At 49.7% G+C, this 20,795-nt stretch overlaps 6 protein-coding genes across 6 annotated transcripts; 3 read left to right on the top strand and 3 right to left on the bottom strand.

Moving 5' to 3' along the window:
• Positions 1-1,543: 1,543 nt before the first annotated feature.
• Positions 1,544-2,708, top strand: PC9H_006600 (uncharacterized protein; the record flags this gene model as incomplete). The annotated part of the gene is made up of 3 exons (XM_036776144.1): positions 1,544-1,619; positions 1,680-2,064; positions 2,117-2,708. The coding sequence occupies 3 exons, from the start codon at positions 1,544-1,546 to the stop codon at positions 2,706-2,708; spliced, it is 1,053 nt and encodes a 350-aa protein (XP_036632163.1).
• Positions 2,709-3,197: 489 nt separating this feature from the next.
• Positions 3,198-5,961, bottom strand: ARP8 (actin-like protein arp8; the record flags this gene model as incomplete). Its single annotated transcript, XM_036776145.1, has 14 exons — positions 3,198-3,245; positions 3,304-3,463; positions 3,533-3,890; positions 3,940-4,033; positions 4,092-4,196; positions 4,248-4,349; positions 4,403-4,556; positions 4,608-4,723; positions 4,773-4,883; positions 4,931-5,104; positions 5,164-5,367; positions 5,427-5,655; positions 5,713-5,835; positions 5,888-5,961. The coding sequence occupies 14 exons, from the start codon at positions 5,959-5,961 to the stop codon at positions 3,198-3,200; spliced, it is 2,052 nt and encodes a 683-aa protein (XP_036632164.1).
• A 229-nt stretch (positions 5,962-6,190) lies between these two features.
• TOR1_2 (phosphatidylinositol kinase- protein kinase tor1) lies at positions 6,191-14,829 on the bottom strand (the record flags this gene model as incomplete). The annotated part of the gene is made up of 31 exons (XM_036776146.1): positions 6,191-6,206; positions 6,261-6,366; positions 6,420-6,503; positions 6,556-6,660; positions 6,713-6,875; positions 6,936-7,289; positions 7,340-7,587; positions 7,637-7,774; positions 7,827-7,932; positions 7,983-8,120; positions 8,166-8,321; positions 8,374-8,574; positions 8,624-8,974; positions 9,030-9,275; positions 9,336-9,513; positions 9,564-9,674; positions 9,725-10,470; positions 10,523-10,796; positions 10,856-10,941; positions 10,993-11,610; positions 11,661-12,414; positions 12,462-12,699; positions 12,760-12,960; positions 13,014-13,080; positions 13,128-13,246; positions 13,295-13,488; positions 13,536-13,715; positions 13,784-13,893; positions 13,940-14,484; positions 14,532-14,664; positions 14,716-14,829. The coding sequence occupies 31 exons, from the start codon at positions 14,827-14,829 to the stop codon at positions 6,191-6,193; spliced, it is 7,080 nt and encodes a 2,359-aa protein (XP_036632165.1).
• A 333-nt stretch (positions 14,830-15,162) lies between these two features.
• Positions 15,163-16,451, bottom strand: PC9H_006603 (uncharacterized protein; the record flags this gene model as incomplete). The annotated part of the gene is made up of 3 exons (XM_036776147.1): positions 15,163-15,582; positions 15,637-15,664; positions 15,721-16,451. 3 exons carry the CDS (start codon positions 16,449-16,451, stop codon positions 15,163-15,165), a joined length of 1,179 nt encoding a protein of 392 aa, XP_036632166.1.
• Positions 16,452-17,128: 677 nt separating this feature from the next.
• On the top strand, positions 17,129-18,341 carry PC9H_006604 (uncharacterized protein; the record flags this gene model as incomplete). The annotated part of the gene is made up of 6 exons (XM_036776148.1): positions 17,129-17,176; positions 17,247-17,439; positions 17,490-17,689; positions 17,742-17,793; positions 17,844-18,134; positions 18,283-18,341. The coding sequence occupies 6 exons, from the start codon at positions 17,129-17,131 to the stop codon at positions 18,339-18,341; spliced, it is 843 nt and encodes a 280-aa protein (XP_036632167.1).
• Positions 18,342-18,445: 104 nt separating this feature from the next.
• PC9H_006605 (uncharacterized protein) lies at positions 18,446-20,707 on the top strand (the record flags this gene model as incomplete). The annotated part of the gene is made up of 15 exons (XM_036776149.1): positions 18,446-18,583; positions 18,654-18,861; positions 18,909-18,936; positions 18,995-19,272; positions 19,345-19,417; positions 19,479-19,568; positions 19,631-19,654; positions 19,709-19,836; positions 19,898-19,991; positions 20,043-20,125; positions 20,185-20,264; positions 20,318-20,333; positions 20,387-20,413; positions 20,461-20,612; positions 20,672-20,707. The coding sequence occupies 15 exons, from the start codon at positions 18,446-18,448 to the stop codon at positions 20,705-20,707; spliced, it is 1,455 nt and encodes a 484-aa protein (XP_036632168.1).
• Positions 20,708-20,795: the final 88 nt, after the last annotated feature.

Genomic DNA, 20,795 nt, shown 5'->3' on the forward strand with positions numbered 1-20,795 from the left:
TTGCCGACGAAGTGACCATGGGTAGTTCACATGGATGGCGGATTGATACAGAACACAGTTGTATACTCGATTGCCACGCTGGTTTGCGGGAACTCCGACCGCGGTTGATCTTTGCCGGCGGGCGCTCGTACGAAACATGCCTATTCCAGGATCCGAAGCGAGACCCTCTGTTAGGCAAAGCAACCAGATAGTGAACTGCGTGCGGTTCGCAGAGTGCCGCAGGCAAAGAGATCGCCACATCCTGATATAGAGATCGTTGCGGCGTGTTCAGAGACCGTCTTCAGACACGAATTACTTTGTATACGCCATACTTGGCTGCTCCAGCCGCCCCCTGTAAGGCTTTCCGTGATCAGAAAGGAAGAAGGGAAATGTACATGAGTATACATTACCTCAAAAAAGTCCTGTCCGTACCTGAAATCCAAGGCACGAGGATTGTCATCCCCAGGGCAATTGTATTGTCCAACGACGAGTAGGATGTCCCTGTAAGCATGGTACTTTCGGGGGGCATCGAAGGGCATCGTGGTAGACACAGATCCAGAGCAGGTACAGAAACAAGTAAATAAGGCAACCACAGAGTAGGCGAAGCTATTGAAGTTGATGCCGAACCTAGTGCCGTCGCGTTATAGGATGGTATCGTTCAACCTTGACGCCGATTGGCACGAAAGAAAACCAAAGGAGGTTTTGACCGAGCATGTCATTTCAAGAGCGTGCGTGGAATTGTTGCAGGTGAGAGACATATTTGTCTCGCCCTGCGATAGGTTTGGCAGGGCACGCCGAATGATCCTTACAGCAGGTCGATGGAGCGATACAGACGCCGCCTGACAGTCGTGAGGGGCTGGTGGGCGACCAAATCCCAAATACTGCATGTGGCAAGGGCAAGTTTGGTCTTAAAACGGTCCAGAAAACTAAGTTTGTGAACGGCTATGGGAAGCGATGCGGGTTGAGAGATGGATTGGGCCGTTAATTGATAATATTTCTCCACTTGCTACGTTCCGTGGTCATGAGACGAGTGCACGAATAGATAAACGGGTATACTTCGCCAATGTGACGATTAAGGAGACCTATATATGGGTACCGGTCACATTAAAGAGATAATCATAGAGCAAAGCCATACATACGCCAGAGCATATGCCACAGAATTGATTGATGTACACACGTCGCGTAAAGCAGCACTGTCTCGTCCGACATCTGCAGTGCGGCATTCCAGGTTGATTAGACGATGATTCTGTCACAGAAGACGCGACGGGGGGCCGGGCACCGTGTCAAAAACATGGCTTGTGGCTGCGGCGCGACGTCGAGGCGACGATTTCGAAACAGCGAGCCAATTAGAGGAGAACATGAGATTATTGAAGCAACCGTGGTTCGAGGAAAGTTCGTGGAAGGAAATGCCTCCAGATGGCGTTGGCATACATGGCCAAATAAAGCATACTCAAAATGAATGGCTTTAGCGCCCATGCGGCTTCGAAATCACCGATGAACTGATTTGGACCCCGGTGGCACATCAGCTTGACAGCTCTAATTGGTCTCTTCACTGTTCGCCACGATGCCCAAAGCCTCAAAACCGATGGCGACAACTTCAAGGCCAACGACGCGACGGTCAACCCGTAACAGTCAGAAAAGTGAATTCAATTGTCGTATAACGCCGCTCGTGAATTGTACGCTGACAGCACATATTCCAGGCTCTACCAACGCTGTGGCGGGGAAGAGTGATGTATATGTAGAAATACCAGAGCGAGCGAGCAAACGACGCAGGGTGGCGGAGGATGTACCAACCGTTTCAGACACTTCCAGGCCATGTAACAGTGAAATGAAGGCCAGCAAGCTTGCCACGAGTGCCACCGCTCTTCGCCGATCTCAACGCGCAGCACCGGGGGATGTTGCGAATCGAGAAGAAGTCCTGACGAGACGAGAACAGGAGCTCAAACAGCGAACGGACGAGATTGAGAAACGAATTCGATGGCTTCAACAGAAGGAAGACCAAGTGGCTTCCATGGCACAATGTATAGAAGAGCGAGAGGCAAAGGCCGCGCTAGCCATGTTGGAAGAACACTTTACGTGTCCGCTGTAAGTGAATGCCTCCTGACAGACCATCAATCTGACGCCATGCTTTTGCTAGATGTTACGAAATTATGGCGCATCCGTATACTCTGAATCCCGGCCAATGCGGCCACACGTTTTGCTCTCTGTGTATCATCAAATGGTTCTTCTCTCGTCTCCACAGAGCCTGTGGCGGTTGGCACGAATCCGTAGATTGTCCCATTTGCCGCAGCCTTCTGGTTATAACGCCTGAGCGCACTCCTCGTCTGGACGTCACTTTCCCGTTTGTCCCCAACCGTACCGCCGATTCTGTTATCAAGTCCTTAGTGGAGAAGGTATCACACATGGATCCATCTGGTTCTGGTTCTGTAATCAAGACCGAGGAGCGCGAGCTGAGCTGGGGGGCCGCATCTCATTCCAAGAAAGCTCAAACGAAGGAAGAAGACGACTCCGACGCGGACTCCGGTATATCTGCCTGGAGGCAAGGACTGTCTTACGTTGAGTGGCTTAAACGGGATAGGCGAGTATCCCCCGCCGCTTCTGTACTATACCTTGCTCATCATAGTGCGGTTTGCAGAGAAGGATACAAGGAAATGAATTACTTGGCGAGCAACTGGACTACACTCAAAACCGAATACTTCGTTGAACTGAAACAGAGGCTTGGCGTCTAATTCGCAAAGCCAGCTCATCGCCCAATCCACCTATCAAACACCTATAATTGGTGACAGTCCCGCCTTCCGTACTCTTTCACACGCTCCTTGAACTACGGTGCACGGCACCGGCACCTTACATTCTATGCGTCGTCAGCTTCTTCTGAGCCCGATCCCGCTTCGCTCCTTACTGCTGCCCGCCTCTGAGGCACACCGCTATGCCTTTTTCAACACACTCTAAACGATTTACTGCCTAGCCTGCCATCGAGTAGCTTCCCAGCCTCCTCTCATCTCTAGCGCTCCTTCACGAAGTCTCACGTCGGTCGGGAGGCACGAACGAATCGTGCCCTGGCCTATACATTCTTCTAGGGTAAAACGCGCCTGTGTACCCCCCTCATGTTTATGATGAATATTTATATTACGGTCACTGTAGTCCATCTATCATTGTAATCATCACAGCATTGCATACGGAAAGCTCCATCATCTACCATTTACTAGTATTAGCTGGTTTTACAAATAGAAACATCGCTCTTTAAGCCCACGGATGCCCAGTATGTCCTGTTGAGAATGTATCCTCAGCATTATGGGGGTTGGTTGTAGAAATGAAAAGACCCACCCAATCAGCAGCGGTAATCCAAAGATCAGACACGCCGTCCATTTTGCCAAGTACGGCCGCTCCCTTCCAGGCAAGGACGCGAGGGTCTACATCCTTGGGAGGCGGAATAATCTGTACCTTTTCCATGTTGGGCACTAGTGGCGTCGCGATTGCTTGCAGCCTAGTAGTGACAAATTAGAGTAGGTCGGCTAAACGACAGCCAACAGCTTAACAGTAAACAGACGCTCACCTGCTTTCAAGCGCATGGTTCATACCTGGAATCAAAGCTGAACCACCGATAATCAGTACTGCTTGCAAGTACTTCCTAATCTTCTCATCTCCTCCGGCCGCTCGAGCGCTGTTAAAGATAGCAACATCTAGTGGCAATTTGCTTGCTTCGAAGCATACATCAATTGGCGGCACAGCAGGATTCGTAGACGGGGGATGAACGTCTTGTGGTTGTGATGACGCATTGGGAGTCTCGGCAGAGGCTGGAGGAGTCGCTAAAGGAGGCTTCGATTCATCTTCCACGTCGACAATCTCCATCGGCGTATCGGTAGAACCGTCTGCGAGGGATGCAGGACCATTCTCTCGCTTCTCAGTTTTCTCTGCGTCGCGAGTTCAATAACATCCTAGAAGCCCGTCAGAGATACTTACCAGCCTGATCATTTACAACCCCATTCGCGGCAGGTTCCACCGGTGCAGGCGCCTCTGCCATCAAGTGCTCGGTGGAAATGAGCATGGCTCGAGTCTAGATCCAGTGGAGTGCTCAGTACTTCGTAAAATGCAAGGAAAGAGGGAATCCCTACATAGCGGTCAGTAGGTAAGATTTCATCGACCACCTGACTAGATGAGGGCCGGGAGAACGCTGCCCGCTTTTTGTCGAACTCAATAACGCGTGGTTCGAAAAGGCACTACGAGACACCTCAACCCAACGCCTGGCTATATATGATGACTGGGCGTACCATGGGCGCGAGTATGATTTCGTCATAGGCACGTAGACCATACTTTTCAGCCCGCCCTGGCCTTCGAACAGTGAAGTCATATAGATTTAATGCTACGTCGCCCTAGTATAAGTGGTCAAGCTAAGACAAGCACGGGGGCAATCTGATCAGCCCACCTCTGCCAAAGTGCATAGCCTAATTTTAAGATCTTCCATAACTTGCCAGTCGTACGAGCGCACAAGGTTGATATCTCGATATGGAAAATTGATTCTCTCAAGGAGGACGAGCAGGAATTCCGTGACGTCGTTTCCACCGATGTTGAGAAGCATCCTGCGCGTGTTTCGTCACCAACGCAAGGCTTGTTAGGCGATGCAAACCCACCTTGAGTCAGGAATCACAAGGCCTTCGTCAACGCAAGCGACACTTGTGGTTGCAGCACCAATATCAACTACGCAAGCGTTGGAAATACCGGCACCATAGGTCGCAGCTAAAGATTCCTATTGCTTTTGATCACGATACTTCCAGGCCATGAACGAGAGAACAAACCTGCTGCGCACATAGTTGCTTGAACCCCATCGACACCAAGAGAAGATTCACCCAGTCTCTGACGTATGCACGTTCATAGAAGTCTGGGATGACGAGGACCACGGAATAATTCTACGATCGTCAGCACAGGTTCAGTGATAATCAGTAATGATAGTCACTTTGTAGTCTGAAGGGCTAATTTTGAAGGAGTCGCTCAGAGTCCTTTGGATAATGGCTTCGAGGTCGCTTAGGATCAGTTGGGTGGAGTTGTAATCTCTTGTGTTGAAATCTGTGCCGTGAATGGGAGACTTTATAGTGTAGCCTGAGGAATAAGGATCCGGGAGGCGATATATCTTTGTCGCATCCAGTTAAGCAAGCAAGCATCAGCACAACGAATGGTACATGTTATTACCTTCTCGCCGGTGATCACGTCTTCTTGGTTTGCCTTATCAAGCCATTCAACTTGTAGGAGATCATTGTGGTCAGCGATGACTTCAGGTTTGAATTGCTCGTTGAATTGTGAGGCTATGGTAGCGGCATTTGGAGTGACACGGAGTTTATAGAAACGCATACGGTCGCGTAGTGAGACAGATATTGCTGCCAGTTTCTTCTCGAACTTTTGATGGAAAACGAGACTGGTCAGAAAAACAAGAGTAGCATACGAATTCGACATACTGGATCTTCAGCAGGCTCTGCTGTCGTATGATCATCTCCATTGGAAGCCTTAGCCCCCAAGGAAGGGTCTTGAGGTCTACAGATCCCCTCCGCAAACACAGGTTCGGCTACGAGTCCTTTGCATTTGCGAGCGATAATTGCTGGAACTGACACCGGATTCACATCGCAAGCTCGTCCAATTCGAATATTGCGCGAGCCAGGGTGTATCACAATGACTTGTGAGCCTCGTCTGTGCTAATTCAGATTCTGTCTCGGAGAAGCTGTCAGGGAAACCTCACAGTCGCACCTTTGATCCTGCGGGGGAGCTGCTTCATCGGCTTGGGTTTCTCTCTTCCGTATGGCGTTTCTAGTCCATAGGAACTGTGAATCGTACTTCAAGTAGGTTGAAGCTCCTTGCTTCGGGGGTAGCCTGTGGAGAAGGTTCGAACATGGTGGTATGAACTAAGGAGAAGCTCACGAACGCCAATGGGACATGGAACGTGGTGTACCGCATTCCAGTGTCATCTCGCTTGGTATTGGGGACGCCCCGTGGCATTCTCGCAGTTGGGAATCAGGCAAAGTGTAATTGTTCAAGTTGAATTTGATTTGAACGAACGAACGTAAGTCAGCCTTGGCGCCTATCGTGTATATGTATCAGAACGACTAAAGTTGGTTGAGTGACGGGTATGTTGCGGGTATGTGCCAGAGGACAATCGTATAGATAAAAATGTAATAGATAAACTCAAGTCCACAATGTAACGAAAGCAGGACAGCAAAGAAATAAACTACCAGAAAGCACACCTAGCAAACGGAGGCATTAGCAAGCGTAGCGATGATGTGGGCGAAAAAACCCACCATCCAGAGAAGCACTGGCATAGGTTCTCCAAGGACGTTGCCTGAAGGATCAATTTGTCAACTTGAGCCGATACGTTGAGCGCGACGTCGGGGTTGAAGTCTCGGCCTATACATCAAATATCTAAGACCGGGCTCCATCAAAGAAGCAACTGATCCTACCAGTGAGTTTATGCTGAACGCGGTTGTATACAGCCAAAGCACGCTCATTCCGAACTTCCTGAGCACCCAGACCACCCATCGTTTCTGATAATGGTCCATTTAGCTTTATCGGAATTGATATTGATTCACAACTCACCGTTGAAAATGTCGTTCTCATCTGCTTTAAGCTTCCTTGAAGGTCCTTGGGGATGAGCTGCTAAGCGTGCCAACTCGGCTGCACGATCCGGATCAGTTTCTGAGTCTACGAATTGTCAGCTCGTAAACACCACAAGGTGCATGTCTCTCAGGCTCACCTTCCTGTCGGCGCACGTCAACCTCGGCTTGCATCAACCTCCAATTGATCAAGGGGTCATAAACAAAGGCCTCCAAAACGGCCATCAGTGATTCCTTGTTATCGCGTAGGACCCGCATCGAAATCTCGCAAGTTCTCCTAAAGCTGCCCTCTATGCCACTGACCTGTGAAAACGTCATCGATTAGCGGCTCCATCTATCATCCCATCTGGCGCCCCGCCTTACCTCCATAGCATGCGTGAGCATCCTCGTAAGCCGGAATGGGACTTTCTCCGGGAATTTTTCGCGGTGCATGGCGACTTCGAAACAATCACCGAAGTCAATATGGACTACCTTGCCTGTGGCACGCTCCAGAAGCAAATTTGAAGGATGTCGGTCACCCAGGCCAAGAATGTGTCCGACCATGCTATTGACAGCGAGGGAACGCGTGTAAGTTGCACGTCGTTCTAACCAATGTTCTGAGGTGGTGCTCTTCAGCCAAAGAACCCGATATAGATCCTGCCCTGTAGTATTCTCCAAGGCGTACTCGAAGACCTCCACTTTCTGAAGTAGGATCAAGTTCTCATAGTCCGGGGCCATCTGTTATGTCTGTAAACAGAAGAAACCAATGCGAACGCAGCAAACCCTACCTGGAGCATGAGGCGGTATTCGATGTTGAGCAACACTTTACGGGACTCCCGGTAATCGCGGACTAGGACATGGAGGGTGTCGCTGTCTTGGACCCACCCTAGGAGACCAGCATTAGGGGCAAGGGGGATAACCGGATATCGCTGAATATGTAGTCGTCGCTGGAAGCTATCAGTGTCCGCAGAGAGTAGCGTGTTGACGAGGCTGAATAGCTGCATGACTCGTTCATCTTGTCGTAAATCCTCGTGTCCTATTTTTGATTGATCAATATCAAGTTAGTTCAAGACAAGGAAACCTACCTTTAAGGACATAGTGATAATTCTTGCCGTCGCTGCCAACCAATGAGAGACGACGTGGTCGCTGTTTAGAAGAGATTACTGTAAGCTTCGTCGCAAAGCTGACTATCTTTATGATTGGACGACCGCTCTGATACGTTCCTGAAATATTCTATCAAGTCACTGATGGAAAAGTAGGAAGCAAGAATCGTACCAGGAACGGCAAGCTCAAGGTTTCTGGATTTCAACAAAGCGGGAGAGACATATTGGAGATCTAGTGTTGTGAGTTGTGGTAGCTGCTTCTCAACTTTCTTGAAGACCTAAAGATATCTTTCAGACATGTAGCCTCTGGAGATAACGAAGAACCTACACCGTAATATATATCCCATGCTTTATCAAGCTCGGCAGTGTCACCATAATCATGATAACGTCGGCAAGCTTCTCGTGCTTCGTGTAGTTCCCGCCCGAATACTTGCACGAACGAAATCTCTCGGGCGGTCGTCGGACCCTGCGAACGGTGAGGAAGTATTCATGCCCTTGGTTTCAAACTTACGGCTGCAATCATTTCGTGGAGTGGTTCCAATGCCATGATCATGCCTTCGGGGTTGTTTTCTGTGAAATATAGTCGTGAAGCCTCCTCCAGTCCTTCATGCCATAACTCGTGCCACAAGATGGCGACCCGAATGAGTTCGCGGCTTACTAGCAGCGCCTATAACTCCGGCATAAGACTCTGAGAGGAATGGATGGCATGCAATGCCTACTTGATTGACAATCTCCGCGCTGTGTTCACGCATTCTTTCCATTATTGAGGCAGCAGCGGTTTGGCGACTTTTACTTGAAGACTTCGAAGCCACCGTCAAGGGGTACACCAAGGCTTGTGGATGGTGCTTTCCGACGTCAATAAGTAGAGCATTGATATTGCGACGAATGTTAATGTGAGGCGTTTGAATGCGAGCGATGATCTAGGGGCGATATCAGGGGCGTACTGTACACGAGGAAGGAACTACGAACCTGAGGAATAACTTCCAGCCAAGTGTCAACCTCCACGGTCGAGAATCCGCTTGCCATGGCATGGCTAACTTCATCGTGGGCCCCGTATTTGAACCAGAGTGTAAGAAGACGTAGAGTATCTTGTAGTGCGTCCTCGTTGCGAAGGGATATTGACCGGAAGAATCCTTCAACAGCCTGAACAACATGCGCTGCCATCTTGTTACTTCGGGTGCTCCCAGAACGAGGTTCGAGATTTTCCATGAAGCCGATGACTTCAAAGTTAGCCAATGCCCAAGTATGCCAAGCCTTATACCATGTTGGATCATGGCGAGTTGCTGATTGGAAAGAACGTAGTATGTCATCGATGTTTCTCTAACACAAATTTTTCTATTAGATCGCAAACGGGGTGTACATGAATATGTCTTACCTGGTTCCAATCTTCCTTCAGCTCCTTCTGCCATTGACCCTGCTTAAAGTAGCAACGAGCCAAGAGCTTGTTGAATTCGTCAAGTCTGGTCTTAGAGACCGAGGACTTGGGGACGCTGTCACCAGACTCGTGTTCGATATCCTTAGCGAGATTGGTCGCAAACCGGCGAACAAATTCCAAACTGGCCTCCTTAGCGCCCGTTGCCCACATAAATTTCAGCTGCGCATAGACTACCTCAGGAGGTGCCTTAGTTCACCATACACATAAGCGGCGTTAATCTCCCAGTCGAACAATGCAGGAATATACCTTTTCTGGAGTAAGCAACGAATTGATGGTCTTCTCTGCCAGCACCATCCTCTCGGATTTGCGGCATAGATTGGCGAATTTGATCCACATAACTGGGTCGTCTTCTGGACCAAGAACCAATGTTCGTACTTGAAGAATGCGCTGCCATACTTCTACGTCCGGCTGACATCCCTGTAGCCTAAGAGTGGGTTTGAGAAAAGTTCCTGGCTTAGGATACAGTGGACTGACCGTTTTACCCATGTGGCACGGATAGTTTCCTGCCGTTCAGGTTGATCAGCGAACTGTTTGTAAGCAATAATTTCTTCTAGTTCCGACAGCGTTTGTGCCCGAACCATAGTGCTATCAGCAGGATAATTAGCGAAGGAGGGGTGCAAAGGAGAATCTCTCACTTGTAGGATTGTCCGTAACCTTCTCCTACAAAACTAGACATATCATTCTTCAGGTGATCTCTTGCTTTTCCGATGTGTATCATAGCCTTGGGGAATTGGTTCTGATGGACGGAGAGGATGGCGCGGTAGAAATATTTGTCGGCTACATCAGCACGCATGGTACCGATATAGCCCTCCATGGCATCCCATTCCCTCAGTGACCAAGCAGCAGCAGCAGCCATTGGCGCGATCTCTCGACGATCTTCGGGGTTCGCATTGGGCCAGTGGTCTTCTACCAAAGCTGCTAGCTGATCCCATTCTCCTAAAGCGTGGAGGCACTTCATTCTACCGATTGCTATGCCAGGGGCCGATGGAGAAGTTTCCGCCTTCTTTTCGTAGGCATGTAGAGCCTCTTGCCATCGTCCCAACTTCTCGTACCACTCTTCGTGTTTTGTAACATCGTATTGTTCCCCAGCTGTGAGGAGTGTACCCCAAGCAGCATCATGTTGCTGCAGCCAGGTATTGATGGAGATCAGAGACTCGATGATAGTGGGCGACGATTCCGAGAAGAATTCAAGCTCTTTGTAATGCAGCGCTTTCGCATATGCGCGACACTTTATAGCGTACTCTCCGAGAGTTCTATGCTCGATGGGGAGCGGTTTCTCTTCGTGCTCCATAAACTCCGCCAGGTTCAACAGTCGGTGTATCAAGTCCGTCGAGGCCGTACTCGAAGTAATAGCAAATTCAATGGAACGAACCAGGTCTTCCTAAATCGCTAGATTCTTCAGCATCGGAAATGGGGGCTTTGAATGCACGAACCTGATATTGGTCATACAGCTCACCCCAACATGACAAGAAAGCCGCGTTGAATAATTCCTTAGCCAGGGGAGGATGACTATCAACGAGGCTCATGCAAGCTCGCAAGGCATGGGATGGCGACTCTTTCATGAACTCGACCTCAAGACGATGCATCCAATCCGCCCAGTCCTCTAAAGTTGATACCTGGGACGTATCCCATGCTTGCTTAAGGTGCTGTTGGTTCACTGTGAGTTTCGTCGCTTCAGCGGGGGCTGGGAGGTCCTGGCTTTTTGAACTATCTCTGCTCGTTTATACGTGAGAATTCATTGCTGTTCGCTTAACACTGAGGCTTACGCTTCTTGGACGAGATGTTCGCCGTTCAGAAGTTTCGCTATGAGCCCTTCGTACTTGGGGTGCGTTATACGGTGTTTCGCCATGACCTGTGGTATAAGTATAAGACATGGATACAAAGACGTGTTCAACGGCATTACCTTCTGGATGGTAGACACGAATATCGCGAAATCAGAGCCCAGTTGATACACAAACGCGCACAATGTATCCAATGCAGTTTGACGAATGTCATTACCAGCAGTGTCTAACACCCGCACAAGCGGATGTATTATTCGGGATGCGTGGTCAGAAAAGTTGACACGGGCCGAGAGCGATTCAATGGTATGAATGGCCTTCTTCCTCAACGCCGACGACGCGTCGGTCCGTTCATATGTGCGGACTATCACCGGGATCACTAGTTGGAGGTATTCCTCTATATTCGTTCCAAATGTGACGAATGCGTCAAATATCTTGATCTGGGTCAACATTCGTTTGTCCGTCAATTCCTGATCGAAGATCTTTAGGATCAAAGGGATTAGCGTGGCTAAGAAAGGCTTGAACTCGGAGTCTAAAGCGTTTCCCAGAGCTTCAATGAGCGAAACGAGAGGAAGGTGCAGGGCAGGGTTGTCCCACAACTCGATGATCAACCTATATAACCGCATCGCGTGGTTGCGAACGTGTTGCTTGATAATGGCAACGAGGATGGCGAGTTGCTGGAGATGAAATTCTTGCATTCGAACTGTGGACGTTCTGGCAACAAGCGAGAACGCAGGGATGATCTACATTATTCGTTGGACGCGTAGGTTCGTGATTTTGGGAAACGACAAACCTGAGGAAGAAACGTCACACATTTGAGTCCTTGAGTCTTGAAGATAGACATAATGGCCTCTATCACAGTGTGGTGATGACCACTCAAAGAAGGATCCTTGAGGACAGCTAGCAAAGACGTGATGACCGCAGTCTGGAAATAATCATCCGTCCCAACTGCAACATTTGCTTGTGCGGCGGCAGCGGCAGCAGCAACGGCGGAGGCAGAGCCCGCTGGAGCTTCAGCGGGCTCTGGTGGTGGCTCTTCCTGAGTTTTGCTCTTCGAACAATCGCTCAGTGAATAGGCTTTAAACAAGGAATCCGACATTACCTTGCGTCTGAAAGGATCTAGAGCGCCAAGAATCCCAAGGACCTTCACTACTTCCCGCTTTGCAAACACCGTATTCTCCGTGCGCAAGATCCGCACCAACGTCGGGAGGAGCTGGGGATAGTCGACGAGGGGTTGGATCACATATCCGGTGCTGGAACAGACTTGACCCAAGGTGTGTAGAGCCGCGTCTCGTTTTACAAGGGCTGGATCGTTAAGTCTATCAATAATGACCCGCATCAGGTCGGGAACGTTGGGCATCGCGTCTTCACCAGCAACGCAAACCAGTTCGCCAAGGCACGTCATGACGTTTGAGGCTACCGTAGGGTTGCTATCGTTGGCCTTCGGGAGAAGGGCGCGGAGCATCGAGAGGGCGTATGGTTTAATGAGTCGTTGAGTCGCACTAACCAGAAGGGTCAGCAGCCGCGTGCATTCTTCGCGATTACGCCTGTAGAAGGGTCAATGGTGGAAGTGAAGGTTTGATTTGCTACCTACATCACGCCAGAATACTCCAATTCAGTCAGCAACTGAATGAAAGCCTTGCGAAGGGCCGGCATCACATATGCAGGATTGTGCCTAGCAAGCCGGCCAATAAGCCCCACCGCCGTCACGCGATTCTTGAACTCTTCGTCATTTAGAGCAATGAAGAGAGATCGTACGTTCTCTGCTTGGGCGAGATGTTTGTCGAAGCGTTCGTGTAAATTCGATAGGACAACATGTCGAATTTTAGCATCTATTACGGCAAGACCGAATTAGAGACACCGATGCAAAAGAAACAAGGGAAGTTGTTTACCCGGATCAGCGATTCCAACTGTGAGCAGCTTGTCCAGGACATCACTGATGATTTCGATGGCGTGATTGCTGGCTTGATAACATATCGGGTCTTGAACGAAAAGTCGACAACATGTAACAGCTGCAGCTTCCCGGATTTCCGCATTATCGCTTTCCAGGTACGGTAAAGCGCAGTTGCGCACAAATTCGTTCAAAACATGACCTTGTAGTTCCAATCAGATACAGGACGACTCAAACAGAAGTAATAGAACCAACCACTGAAGTCGAAGTCGCCAAGAGTTGTCAAAGCAAGAGTTATCCGGTCGGAATTATGCTCGTTGATCTGAAGGGCGTGAGCCACGCGTATGCGAAGGGAACACACCCACGTACCTGGGTTGTGCTTAGCTCCCGCGCAACGACGTTGGCGTCGCGACCGAGTGAAGGTGGAGCGCCGAGTGGCTTATATGGCTGATTGCTGAGGATCAGAGAGAGTATGTCTAGCAGGCGATCTACAACCAATATGAGACTTGGGTTTGCGTGTAGATACTTTGACTAACCTTGGATCGTCTTCAGGAGCGGGGGGATATTGGTGGTGATCTCTTTGAGTGCACTGATCAGCGCTCCGCTCAACCCGCAGGCGAACATTAAGTCTAATTGATCATGAAGGAGTTTCGTTAAGTTGGGGCCGACAGCTTTGGCAAGCATGCCGACACATTGGAAGATGGGTTCCTCTGAAGGGGCGTTCTTTTTTCTGCGCATCGATTAACTTTGAAACAGTCAAAGGGATCGCAAACGTACCCTCGAGCTTGTAAGCCCAATTTAACATGCGACATGATTGGCTCCAGGAAAGGCTTCATATCACCATTGATGGCGGCGGCGGTATGTCCGATTGCGATAAATGCTGGTGAAGTTTGCTTTAGCAAAGTAGGGTGGTAATAAATAATATGTACATGCCAAAAGAGCGTTCGTTTGGCTTGTCTAGTTGCGTTAATAAATGTCCCATGGCCTTGTGTAAGAAATGCTCGATGAAGGCCGCCGTATCGTACGCGGCCAATGTAGGTATCAGCGTTATAACCATCTTGCGGACCAGGCTGTCCCTATGTGACTTGAATCGAAGGATAGTTTCGGCGGCATCTACGAACGCATCCTTGAAGAACTATTCAAATCATTAGCCCGACAAACACCAAACCGAGCCAACTGACCATCTTTCCGTAGATCAGCAGTTCACGGTAGGTGAGGAGGGAGCCATGTATGACTTCCGGCTGCGACTGTCTTAGCCCAAGCTGCGCATCCTGCAGGATCTTCTGTAGGTGAGCGTTTCGTGATTGCTTTTCGCGTTTGGTAATGATTTCCAGGCAAGCTGCAAGCAGTTCAGCAGCTCCTTCGCGTACTATGACCCGCGGATCTCTCAGTGGCAGTATAATATTGTCGAGCACGACGCCAATATGTGACGAGAAGTGACTAGGACTGTTCTTCGCCAATTCTTTGAGGATGAGGACTCCAGCATAGCGGGGGGACTCTTGTTTGTCCGGTTGCATCAATTCTATCGCACCCTGGACTTCGTAGTCCATGAATTTGTCGCCAAACGCAGCGCCACCTGCATGGGCTATTTGACCGAGCGTTTTGGATGCCGCGAGCATGAGATTGATATCATGGTTAGGAAGTTGATGCCTGACATAGTTGTAGAACCGATACAAGTGTCGTTTTGATTCGATTGTTTCCTCCCCATTCGGATACAGAAGGTGGTCTGATCCGCAATAAGTGATATGCACCACTGGTAGGCCGGCCACGCACCAATAGCCAGTAAGCCACCAAATCTGTCTGTATTGCTTTGACTGTGCATCAAGTCAAACAGATTTCGGTTGATTGTGTCGTCCCATATCTTCGCAGCGGCGTCCGGGGTCATCTCTGAGACTTTGGTGACAACCTACATTATTGGTGAGTGCATGCACAACATACTGAGTAAGGTAGAACGCACATATCGTCGTAGGTCCTCCGCTGCCCTGTCTCTGAGATCGGTATTCTTTGATCTAAGGTTTTGGAAGATGTTGCTCAGGTCGTCCGTCTGAGCTACCTGGACTGTGGACGCCATTGCATTGAAGTAAGCGTTTAGTGAGTCTGGAAGGTGCTTCGTTCCGGACTTGTTTGCGTGATAAGCGCTAGCCAAACAACCCCTTTTGAGAGGAATTGCTAACCATCTTATCTTATCTAGGGGTGCACAGGAGGCAAAGGGGCCATCCACTTGAACAACTCAAAGGTGCTCGGCGACAACGCCAGAATGCTAGATCATCATCCACCATACACATAGGTATAAGTAACATGAAGGTACAACATATACATGAAAAGGGTGGGACGCTTACTGTATCATATATAAATGACATACCAAGAAACAAGAACACAGCCTGTGCCCGCAGATTCGCTCCAGTTAGTATACAGTTATACTCGCCAGGCCTCCCTCAAGCAATGGACCTAGGGCAATTGGTACGGTCCACGTCATCCACACCCACACCCACAGATATCCAATAAGCTTCAGCGCCTTCCTTCCCCTTATCTCTTTCATTCCTTGATTGAACCACGCACGCTCCATTCTTCGAAAACCGGCGATCACCATGGATTCGACGTGGATGGCAAGCGCTTGGAGGAGAAAAAATGGTATGCTCCCCCCGCCTCCGAAGTAATTAGTCTTCACCACTGAACTACCTCGCAGACATGCGTAGTCCCCGCCCGCGTGGATCAAGGCAGAAACGAAGAACGAAGTATACAGTTTGATGATTGCCGCTGAGGTGGAGCCTTCTGGAAGTCCGAGAAGGTCCCGCGTTATGAATTCCGCATGGGCAAGGAATTTCTACGGGAGGATTGTCAGCAGTCGGGTTGGTGGCAGGGACGTAAGGGCCCGTACTCGTCGATGAATTTGATGCCAACTTCGGCTGTGAGAAGTAAGCATGCTGTTTGATTTTTACGTGTGTGTACAAAGACCACTTACCCCCAGAACCTTTGCAGTGTATACGCATCCGCCATTGACCCAAACACGGGGTGGAAGTCCGACGGCTGCCGTACGCGAGCAAGCACCAGCAGCAACATCCAAAGTCTGTGTGATACGTCGATCACTGCGTATGTCCCGCAGCCGCAAATGACAACGTAAACCGATTTCCAGAGCCATGGCAGGTCAACGAGTCGAGGACCCCCTTCGACATTCAGGCGAAAGGTTCTGGTGTTTAGGATGGCTAGAACGGTGGCCAAAACGGCCACTCGATTGCCCACCGTTTTGAATTGTTCTGTCAGGGATGGCCGCGGAGGTGCTAGATGAGCCGATGATTGAGGGGGACAATTGCGAACGCCTTCTTTGTCTTTCCCCGTCGTCCATCCTATCAGACGAGGACTGGTAAGAAGAGCGAACGCCCATTGTAACCACGATAACGTCGTCGTCGGTTCCGCTTGATTGAGCTGTCGAAAATCGGAGCGTGGCGAAGACAAAAGCAAAAGAACTGATGAATGAATCAACAGCGTTATGTAACCAGAACCAACAGAGTAGTCATGGGCGGGGACGTTGGTCGCAGTGGACCGAATACTATAGTAGACAATGACTGAATTGACCAAGAACGCGCTGGTTCGAAGTATTCGAGAAGGCAGGAGGACGCCAATGGCGGTTACGAGATACGTGACGCCAGGGACGAGGCCGAGGGACTGGAGGGTTAAAAAGAGCATCCCCGCCATGGCAGAAAAGGTTGAAACGTTGCAGAGGTACACGTTGGAAGACCAGGTGCCAGAGACTGCCGGCACCGAGTCGCCAAGGGCTGCGAACTCGGCTTTCCAGTGGCTGGCAGTTTGAGCCTATCTGATCCATGATGCTCCAAGTACGATCCATTCTTTCTACGGTGTGCGCATGCCTGAGAAGAGAAGTCCTGGTGCAGACGCGCGCCCAACCTGCTGTAGTGCAGGAATGGCCATTCAATATTCATTCGTCGCTGGTATAGTTTTATATCAGATTCACATACTCGGAGTGCCGTACACTGCCTACTCACCTGCTAAATTTTCTAGCGCCATCCAAAACGTGTCAGCAGCTGGACGTTCTGAATTGCGTACTTTGGTTGCGGCTTTGGGCACATTGGGTGACGGTAGAGAGAAGTCACTGGCCGGCCCGGGTTCGATACGCCCTCTTATAGACCAGAACGCAGACAGCGGGTGAAGGGGACCGTCGGCGACACGCCCAAGATCATGGCAACGAACATAATCAAAAGCTGTAGTCAAATCATTGCCGTACTAGCGGCGCAGACTGCGCAGTCGCCACGGGCACATCGCACGCGCAATTTGATCAGGGCAGTGTTACGGTGTCTCGACATATATATGTGATTCCCTACCAGAAGTTCTTCTCAAACCCTTCTTTCACTACCATGATACTTGAAGCAAGATCTTCTGTGCTAGTTCGAAAGTACGACGAGGTAAGTACACTTTCGCGTCCGAGTAACGGAACGCTAATCATTGATGGATGATGCCTCACCTGACACCCAGCCAAAGGCTCAAGACCCCCCTCCGTACAGCGACATTGAACGTTCGTATGGCCCGGCCTATCCCAGTACAAGTTCCAGAGCAGCGCCTGCAGCCTCACTAGCACCGCCGCCTTCGCTTTCTATACGGCGTGCTGATTCGGACTGCGCGCCCGTAAATGGGCTTCACCTACAGAAACGGAAAGAAGACATCACAGGTAAATCGATACTTGATAATCAACACAGCACCCCACTCATTTCGCGGAAGGATCGTATTGGGTTGATCCATGTCTGCCCGCGTCAGACACCCACCGCCCACCGAAGGGCTGGCGAGCCCCTCCTAATGTTTCGTTCGAAACTCACCAAGGTGCCATCAACGTCGAACTCTCTACTGCGTGCTTGCACGAAGGGCGGGCGAAATCCATAGCCAGAGCATCAAGTCATACAGGAGATATAACTGTCACACTAGTGCGTAAATCAATAACTCTGCACGATATATATTTTACTTAACAACTTACAGGCCGACGCGCAACCTGACCAAACCATCAATGTTGATATGACCTCCCGACGAGGTATGAAATATATCACTGCTTCTTCACGCGTACTAAAAAGAATATCCTAGGGACTGTTGCCCTCTTCATCCCTCGAAGCTTTTCCGGTGTCATCCAGCTTACTACTCGGCGAGGGTCAATGGAGCTTCTACCTGGCCTCTTGAAGATCGCAAAAATTGTGAACGAGACCGAAACCGAGACTCTTCTCATGATCGCTAACCCACGCACGGCGGCATCATCATCAACGGCTAATTATTGCCAACTTTACTCGCGGTTTGGGAAACTATACGTTGGTGTGAAGGGCGAGGACAAGTTGCTTCCCAAAGAACCTGGGAAGTGGGCGAAGTTCGCGCAGTACCTCGGTGTGCACATGAACTCATCATCTGTCTCGATAAATAGTCACGGTAGCACCTCATAAGGTTTCCCATCATTTCTAGTACTTTTCCGCTCCATTTCCAGACTGTGTATACTATCCTGGCCTTGCATTTCAGTGGCTGTGACCCGTCCGAGGTTATCTAAACGCCGACTTCTACGGGAAGTTGAAAGCCATCCACATGAGAAGCGATTAATGATTCTTCTGCTTTACTCAACCGCCGGTGCCCGTGCAGTTTCGTATAAAGTACGCACAAGGGGTGAGAGCGTTTCCTCCCCACAGTTGCAGTTGAAGCCCAAGATGTCCCCGCCTCGACTTCCTGGATGCTTCAGCGCGTTATTTCATCGGTCGTCCAAGCCTTCTGGAAAGGCTAACAAGGACGCCACGAACAAGAGCCCAGCTCCCAAATATGAAGACGTTTACAAATCCGATCTAACGGTATGCAGCTTCCTAATATCTATTCTCGCATGGATCAAAACACGAGCGCTCAATGGTCTTTTGGATGTAGCCGCCATGTCGCCAAATGAATCTGTGCTGCGACTTTTCTTACGCTCCGCCAGAGAAATGGTGGCCAAGTGAAGGGGAAGAAAAGCCTCCAGCGTATTCTCCTTCGGACTCTTTAAAGGACATCTATCGACCGGACGTGCTTCGGACTATCGAACGCAAACTTGATGAACTGAACCCTGAATTGCGGGATTTGAGCCTTCAAATACATGGTAACGAGCCTCCATACACTTGACTGATACGTTGCTAATTGTTTTAGGACATCCTGAATTGGGTTTCGAGGAGAAGTACGTTACTAACACCTGTCTGTTTCCCATTTAGTTACTAACTTACGACTTGCGCTAGGTTCGCTCATGACCTGTTGACGGACTTTATGTTCAGCCATGGGTTTACTGTCACCCGACATTACCTAGGTCTTGACACTGCATGGAGAGCTGAATTCCAGCGCTCTGAAGGAGGTCGAGTCCTTGGGATTAACTCCGAAATGGACGCCCTACCTGGAATGGGCCATGCTTGTGGGCATAATCTGATTGCCATGAGTGGAGTTGGTGTGGCCATCGCAGTCAAAGCGGCTTTGGAAGCTCACGACATCCCTGGCAAAGTGATTCTCTTGGGAACACCTGGTACTTCCATTCCCTTTCGGGGCATCGTTTTGAGGTTGACACTTTCACTGACTCTCCGTATATCACATTCAGCTGAAGAAGGGGGAGGGGGGAAGATTATTCTGCTCGATCGAGGTGGTTATGATGAGATGGACGCGTGTGTGATGTACGGCCACGAAATGACATGGCGGCTTCTTCCCATCGGCTCACTTGCTTCGGCTTCGCAGGTGTCACCCCAGTCCCGGTCCACAGCAGTCAGCAAGCACGGGGAGCACAAATGCCATGCAACCCATTAATGTCGAGTATTTTGGTCTTGCGTGGGTATCACAGTTACTTCCTTCCTTGAACGAAGATAATTAATGTGACTAACGAATTATAGTGCACACGCAGGCGCCTCGCCGTGGTAGGTTCTTTTCTTTTCTGATCCTTAGCTTCTGAGCCTAGATTAATTCTATAGGGAAGGAACGAATGCGCTTGACGCTGCCTTCCTTGCGTATTCCGGCATTTCCGTACTTCGGCAGCAGATAAAACCTGATCATCGTGTCCACGGCATCATCGGCCCAGGTAAAGACTGGGCAGTGAACGGTGAGTAGCTTTCATTCATCTTTGTGCGTTTAATCGCTGAGAACAAATCGATATCAATAAGTGATACCTGATTATGCATCCATGCAGTGGATAATACGCACGGCAACATATCCAGAACTCAAGGTATTTCAAGAAAGAGTGGTGGCATGCCTTCAGTTCGTGATTTCATGGTTCCAACGCAGTTCATATCTGATAAATGAAAATAGAGCGGCGGCGATGGCGACAGGATGCGAATATAAAATAACGTATGGCCTGCCGTATTATGACCTACACCAGAACCCTGCTATGGGTAAGATCTACGCGCAGTGGCTTCGGGATCATACAATTAACCCAAGCTCAACTCGATAGGTGAAGAGTTCTCCAAGATAGTGGGTCACCGCTATGGCTTCATTACAAGCACCGACGGAAGTACTGCATCGACAGATTTCGTTCGTCTAGATCTCCTTCTCCTTCTAAATGCTGAACTCAACGGTGCTTCTAGGGTAATGTGACATATCGTGCGTACATCTTCTACCAACCTGCCTCCTTCCATGTCTAAAGCCGATTCAAGGTCTACCTTCTCTCCACCCAATGTTCGGTACGTTTATCGTTACCTAAAGTCAGGATGCATCTGAACAATTACAGCGATACCTACTTCGCCTGGTGGTGGCAACCATACGCCTGCATTTGCCCAGTCGGCGAGTACGAAGGCAGCCCATGATGCCGCTATTGTCATCACAAAGGGTCTAGCACATACAGGCTTGCGGCTTCTGTCCGACGACGCATTCTTCGCCCAGGTAGGATCATTTATCCAGAGCAGCAGACATCGTTGTATTAAACTTTGAGACGCACATAGGTGCAGTGTGCTCACCAAATGGTCAACGGCAAATGAGCGAACCCTTGTTCCGAACGGATACTCCGTCGTTAACGAGGCATCAGTTAAATAGCTAAGGCAAATTATTATGTGAGTTAACTGTAGT

The sequence above is a fragment of the Pleurotus ostreatus genome, assembly GCF_014466165.1.
Source record: "Pleurotus ostreatus strain PC9 chromosome Unknown scaffold_4, whole genome shotgun sequence".
Classification (NCBI taxonomy): domain Eukaryota; kingdom Fungi; phylum Basidiomycota; class Agaricomycetes; order Agaricales; family Pleurotaceae; genus Pleurotus; species Pleurotus ostreatus.